The sequence below is a fragment of the Aethalodelphis obliquidens genome, unplaced genomic scaffold (assembly GCF_003676395.1).
Source record: "Aethalodelphis obliquidens isolate GAN/ISIS:26980383/991018 unplaced genomic scaffold, ASM367639v1 scaffold70, whole genome shotgun sequence".
In the NCBI taxonomy this organism is placed as follows: domain Eukaryota; kingdom Metazoa; phylum Chordata; class Mammalia; order Artiodactyla; family Delphinidae; genus Aethalodelphis; species Aethalodelphis obliquidens.
In genome coordinates, this window is record NW_020838014.1 from 1,165,535 (window position 1) to 1,172,171 (window position 6,637).

Below are 6,637 nucleotides of genomic sequence, written 5' to 3' on the forward strand. Positions count from 1 at the left end.
CCTGGAGAGATGGGACTCCAGGCTCACAGGGACCAGGAGAGAAAGACAGGAAGCCACACACATGTTGGAGCCTGTGGCCTTTATTCATGCCCCACACCAAGTACAGCCAGATGCAAGGCCCCTGCCCAAAGCAGAAACACCGGGGGCCCGGGACTCTGGGTTACACCCTCCAAGTCCCCTACCCCACATACTCTCCTGTGAGCCAGAAGTGTATAAAGTGCTGGTGTGATGATCCTCTGGGGAAGGCCAAAGGGATCAAGAGCCCCACCCCTGGACCAAGACAACAGGAGGGACTGTGCTCTGGTTCCCAGAGTGCTGAGTCGGGGCCTACGGCCACCACCATCAGGGCTGGGGAAGCGCGATGCAGTCCTGGGCAGGAGGGAGTTGGGAAAGGGAGCCTTCAGCAGGGATCCCTAATAGGGTGGGGCTGTTGGGGGCAGGGGGAGTTCCTGCACCCTGTGAAGGGAGGAGGGGAGGCTTGGGACCTCAGAGAATGGGGCAGCCCCTCCGGCGCTTGTTCTTGCGGACCTGGAGGCCAGCCCGAGTGGCCATCTCAAACACCTCCCGCACCCCCTCCTTGGTCTTCGCTGAGCACTCAAGGTAGCCAAAGGCACTGATCCGGTTCGCCATGTCCCGGCCTTCCTCAGATCGAACAGGCTCCTGGGAAGGCAGGAGGAGAGTCGTCAAAGGAAGCTGCTGGTTAGGTGTACCTCACCCATATTTGTAACAAGAACAAATATCTCCTCCAGCCCTGACCCCACGGAGCATCCAAGCCCCGGCCACCGTGGATGGCTTCTAGGCTAGAGACCCAAGACTCCTACTTAGCTTCAGAATTCTCCCCATCAGCCCTATACCCCACGGTACACTCTTCTCTTGCCTGAGTGAGGATCTACCATCCCCTGACCGACCTCCCAGCCTCTGTTCTCACTTTCTTCCAATCCATCCTCTATGGCTGCCAGAATCAGTTTTCTAACATGCTGACTCTGACCATATCTGTCCCCAGTTTAAAACTCTGCCATAATTATGTTCAAAGAATAGTCTAGATTCCTTATCCTGGCAGCTCTCCCTAATCAACTCATCCTCTGGCTAGAAAGCCACTTACCAGGTCCCCAAATAAGCCAGCTCCCTCACTCTGGGCCTTTTCCCAGCCACTTAGAATACCCTCCGTTCCACATCCACAGCAGCCCACACACCTCCCCAGGTATACTCTGATGGCTCCACCTGCATACCTCAAGCAAAACATCTACTCTAAGAACCCGGTTCCCTGAGGGCAAGGATTTTCTCATTCATCTTAATAGCTCCAATGCCAAACAGCGGACAACAGACAAAATGCCAAATGACCTTGGACAAGTCACCGTCCTCTGACAGTCTCATGGAATATTGGGTCAGACCCTAAGGGCCCCTCTGGTTCTCCCTCACCAGGGTGGGGGTGCCAGGGGGGTAGGAGGTGGACGCTACCGTCACTTCTAACATGGGGAGTCAGTAGGAGGGAGGCTCCTTCACCAGCCTGCAAGCCCTCAGAGGGCACCTTCCTCCCCAAGGCCTCCCAGCCTGGCGGCTGCACCCACCTGCTTCATCTTGGCCAGCTCTCTCCGGGTATGTTCATCTTGCCTCAGGTCCTTCTTATTCCCCACTAGGATGATGGGCACGTTGGGGCAGAAGTGCTTCACCTCTGGGGTCCACTTCTCAGGAATGTTTTCTGCACAGACACGTCCCAACAGGTGTTGGTGCCTCCACTTAGGCTAGAAGGCTTCCCCCGGGTCCCCTTGTCTCCGCAGGGCAGAGTCTTAGAGGCTATTCAGCATGAATAGCCACCCCCGCCCCCCTCACAGTACACACCCTTCCCTGAGCCCTCGGAGGGCCAGAGTCACCACAGGGAAGGAGGCTAACGGGGCTCCCCGGCACCCCTCCCACACAGCTTCTGAAGATGGCTGAAAGGAGCCAAGGCAAGAGCTCCCTCTGGTTGGTTGATTCCAAGGGATTCTCAGACCCCTCCCTCCAACCCCCTCACCCAGGCTGTCGGGGCTGTCGATGGAGAAGCACATGAGGATGACATCAGTGTCCGGGTAGGAGAGAGGCCGCAGGCGATCATAGTCTTCCTGCCCTGCTGTGTCCCATAGAGCCAGCTCCACCTGACACACAGGGCCAGTGCTTAGCTAGCCTGAGGGCCCCAGTTACACACCCCACACCCTGCCACCCAGAGGTCCTCTCTGAAATCCTGGTCCTTTAGGTTCACTGAACATCTACCTATTGAACACCTACTATGTGCCAGGGATAGTGCTAATCATTGTCACACAACATAAACTAAGGTGAGTTTCTTAAATCCTGAGACAACAGCGTTTGATCTTTGTGCAGTTTGAGCTGCCATCGGGAGCGCCACTATTTTACTTAATACTCATAAAAACCCTTCGAAGGAGGCCTTACCATTATTTCCATTTCACAGCTGGGGGAGCTTAAACCCAGAGGCAAAGGGACTGGGCCCAGATTACAGAGCCAGCGTGTAAAAAACCAGGAGGTTATCCAGATTTCCTAAGACTGCAGTTTCACTTCCTAACTTCCACTGGTTCCAGCAGGGAGAGTGAAGCAAGGACATGGGTGGATGGTGAGCACGGACATCCCAGGTCCATAAGGGATGGGGGCAGGCGTGGTTCCAAGGGGCTCTTCGCCCTTACCTGCTTGCCGTCCACCTCTATGTCGGCGATGTAGTTCTCAAAGACAGTAGGGACATAGACTTCTGGGAACTGATCCTTGCTGAAGACAATGAGGAGGCAGGTCTTCCCACAGGCCCCATCCCCCACGATCACCAGCTTCTTTCGAATGGCAGCCATGGCTGGGGCTGGTAGGGAAGAGGCAGTGGGGATGTTGGGAAAAGACAGTAAGTCCACAAACACTTCTCTAGGGCCCCCAAGCCCTCCCTGGAAACCGAGGCATCCAGTGAAGGGAGAGGAGGGAGGGAAAAGGGCTTGCTCAGGCATGTTCTTGCCAAGAACCAAGTGGTCGGGCAACTGAGCTTGAAATTCCTAATCTCAAGGTCAGGGACAGGTCTCCCCCATGGGTTAGAATACAGAAGTGGGAGGTGGAAGAACCACCCACTTGGGAGACAGAAAGCATGAGTTCTAATCTAATCTACTCCCCAACTGTGGGCCCCTGGACACCTAGAGGGGTGCTCAGGGACCAGTGACGTGTCCAGAAGGGCAAGCTTTTATCTATTCTACATATCAGGGTTTCAAGTCAGATGTATTTGTTACCAGGATTTCGATACTTTTTAAAGTTTAATAATTGTGAAGGTCCAATCTGGAACACACTGTCCCAAAGTCAGCACAAGTCATGCCTGCCCAGCGAAAAACGAAGAGTCCCTACCCATATGGGTGGGTAAGGGAAAGTATTTATCACACCCCTAGGTGCCAGGCACTATGGTGGGCATTTGGACAAAAATCACCTCCCTCAGTCCCCAGAAGCCTGGAAGGTAGGTAGTGAGCTCCCCATTTTGACAAACTAGGAAAGTGAGATTCATCGAGGTTAAGACATGAATTCAGAGTTGTGGCAGGGATGGCACTCAAAGCAGGGCTGTGTGACTCTAGAGTCTGTTGCTTTTCTACATATCACCCCAGAGGTGGGAAGGAGAGCAGAGGGAGGGAAACCCAGACAGAGGGCAGCGGCAGCAGCCAGCAGGCTTCCCTGGCCCACCCTGTCCCGGTCCCCAGAGCCCCGAGTCACACAAAGGAGGCTCAGTCCAGGCAGTGCCCACAGCCCACATTCGGGCAGCCTGCCTTCCTCCCCCTGCTTCCTACTGGGCCTGGAAGCTACACTGGGTCACTCAGCCCCAGGCAGGGGACAATGACCACACTGTAGGGAGCCACACATCTACCACAGCAGAGCGACTGAGAATAATCCACTAGGGAATCACCTCCACCCACTCCCTGGAACAGCCCCTTCCTCCACTCTGTCCAGCTCACCCTGAGGCCCTGCCCACCCCTCCCTGTGACTCAGGGCAAGGAGTCAGCTTCCTGGGGTTTCCATCTGGTCCCTGCCCCCAACACACACCAAAGAGCATCTGCACAGTTCATCACACCTTCCCAGCTTCCCCGCGCCTCAGCTGAGCCTCACTTCCTCCTTCCCTGGGGAGAGGAGCTGATCTCCAGTCGGCTGGAGTTCCCAGGCCTACAGCCGAGGAGGAAGAGAGGGCGGGCTCTGGGCCTGAGATGAAGTCGAAGCTGTTGGGAGAAGCGGAGGCTGGAGCCTGTGCTGGGAGGAGCCCCCAAAAAAGAGACAAATGAGGGCCAGTCCCAGCACCAACCACACAGGGAGTAGTTAAAAAAGAAGGGGACGGTAACCTGATCTCTGCCCCAAACCTGGCTTTTTCTCAGTCCCACATCCTGTCAAACTAGGCTGAGCTCCTTTACTCCCCACACACCACCACCACCTCACAGCCCTGCCTTGGTCTGCCTTTTAGGGAGCGAATACTCCAGCCCAAGGCAAGCTCTCTTCAGCAGTGGGGTCCCGGGTGGCCTCCTTCCCCTCCACACACACATGCACAACAGTGGGATGGGGGCAAGTGGATATGAATCAGAGGGAATTTATAGGAGTTGAGTGCATGGCCACACTCTCCCCATCACAACAGGGGCTCTCTGATACCCCCAAAACAGGCAAGAAGGCATTCACCCTGCCAGCAGATCCCCTCCAAAAATGGAAACCACCCTTCAAAAAAGGGGGTCTCAGGCTTCCCTGGTGGCGCAGTGCTTAAGAATCTGCCTGCCAATGCAGGAGACGGGTTCGAGCCGTGGTCTGGGAAGATCCCACGTGCCATGGAGCAACTAAGCTCGTGTGCCACAACTACTGAGCCTGTGCTCTAGAGCCCGCGAGCCACAACTACTGAGTCCCTGTGCCACAATTACTGAAGCCCGCGTGCCCTAGAGCCCTGTGCTCTGCAACAGGAGAAGCCACTGCAATGAGAAGCCCGCGCGCGCACCGCAAACGAAGAGTAGGGCCCGCTCACCGCAACTAGAGAAAGCCCCTGTGCAGCAAAGAAGACCCAACGCGGCCAAAAATAAATAAAATACATTAATTTTTAAAAAAAAGAAAAGGGGGTCCCCTGGAAATTCCACCCAGGTGACCAGCACCCTCACCTACTCCCACAGGTTCCATTGGTCCAACTGTGGGAAGACAGGCTGGGGTAGCCTCAACCTGGGATGGGCAGTATTGATGGAGGGATGGAGCACATTCACCACTAGGGTGAATACCAATTGTTGCTTAGGCATGAGTATGCCCGCCCCAGGCAAGGCAGTTTAGGTGGCACCAGATGGTGGTGGGCAGAGGCCAGAACTCCAGGGCAAGGGCATGCATTAAATGACCTAGAGCCCCCCCATCTCAATTAGAAGATGTTCCCTTCAGGCTCAGAAGAGTAGTTGGCCCAGGCCAGGCCAGGCCAGGCCACCAGGCCCAACGCCAAGATGGCGAAAACAACAGCTCCCTGTGAGAGGCAGCCCCTGAGGAACTGCCCCACTGACCCTAAGAGGGGCAACCAAACCCCACACGGGGCCTGGAATGACCCTGGAATTTCTGGGGCCTTCCCTGGAATAAAACGGCTGCCGTCTCCTCAATCATTCTCTAGATTTCCAGATGAACCAGGTTCTGCTGTACCCTGCCCACCACCCCTGAGGTCTAGGGAAGAAATCAGATACCTCCTCCTCAACTTGAAAACCACACACACACACACACACACACACACACACACACACGCACACACATGCACACACACGCACATACGGGCTGGATCCTTCCCAATCTCCTGTACCTCCACTCCAGGCCGGCTCCAGAAACCATCTAGGGCGACGTCCAGACCCCCGGGACAGTGGCAGCCCCCGCGGTCACACCCGCCCCTATTCCCGCCACTCCACCGGCCCGGAGGGGGGGATTCCCACCTCAACCCGGACTCGGGCCCAGACCCACACCCAAGCCCAGGTTCACAGAGGGCCGCCAGGCCTGGGAGCTAGAGCGTCTGCGCTGGGGCTCCCTCGCGGAGACCCAAGTTGCCGTCTCTCCCCTCGCCCGGCCGGGCAGGTTCCGGGAAGCCGGGAGAAGGGAACTGACTCCGACTCGGACACCAAGAGGCGAGAGGCCCTGCGGGGCAATTCCCGGGGCCCCTCACTGCAGCCCAGGAGGGCAGGGAGGGGCCGAGCCGGCCCGACCCCCGCACCGCCCAGACGCCGCGTACGAGGGAGAGCAGGCGGCCCGCGCTCGGACCAAAGCCCCTCCCCGGCCGGCGCCCCGAGCTCCTGCCAGGCGGAGAAGGGGGGAGTGCTCTCCTGGGGATGAGTTCCCAGGACGACCCCGCCGCCCAGAGCCCCAACCCGGGATACCTTCCGCTCCGCCGCTTCCAGCTGCGCGGCCGGTGCCGGAGGCAGAGACTGACCCGAGGGGCACCGCCCCGCCCTCCTCCAGCGCCGCGGCGGGGAGGGGCGACTCGCGGGGAGGGGCGGGCCGGGCGGTCCTTGGCTCCGCCCGCCCACGGCCCCCACTCACGGCCCCAGAGGGTCGCCCAGCGAGAGTCCCCGGGATCTGGGGGAGATGCTGGGACTGTGGAGGAGTGGGCAGCGGGGCGAGGCGCGGCGAACGGGACCCCTGAGGACTCTTCCTC

General features: G+C 57.9%; 1 protein-coding gene across 1 annotated transcript; it reads right to left on the minus strand.

The window, feature by feature from the left end:
* Window positions 1-60: 60 nt before the first annotated feature.
* On the minus strand, window positions 61-6,534 carry RHOC (ras homolog family member C). The gene is made up of 5 exons (XM_027091083.1): window positions 6,360-6,534; window positions 2,673-2,836; window positions 2,012-2,132; window positions 1,569-1,699; window positions 61-660 (listed from the first exon to the last, which is right to left on the minus strand). Exons 2-5 carry the CDS (start codon window positions 2,826-2,828, stop codon window positions 487-489), a joined length of 582 nt encoding a protein of 193 aa, XP_026946884.1. The 5' UTR covers window positions 2,829-2,836; window positions 6,360-6,534; the 3' UTR covers window positions 61-486.
* Between the last annotated feature and the right edge of the window lie 103 nt (window positions 6,535-6,637).

What these genes read in the sequence shown, in the direction of transcription:
- RHOC (XM_027091083.1), bottom strand. Translation starts at nt 2,828, where the DNA reads ATGGCTGCCATTCGAAAGAAGCTGGTGATCGTGGGGGATGGGGCCTGT. An exon ending in CGACAGCCCCGACAGCCTGG is followed by an intron (nt 1,700 to 2,011) that starts GTGAGGGGGTTG and finishes GTGTCTGTGCAG; the next exon opens with AAAACATTCCTGAGAAGTGG. An exon ending in AGCTGGCCAAGATGAAGCAG is followed by an intron (nt 661 to 1,568) that starts GTGGGTGCAGCC and finishes CTGCCTTCCCAG; the next exon opens with GAGCCTGTTCGATCTGAGGA.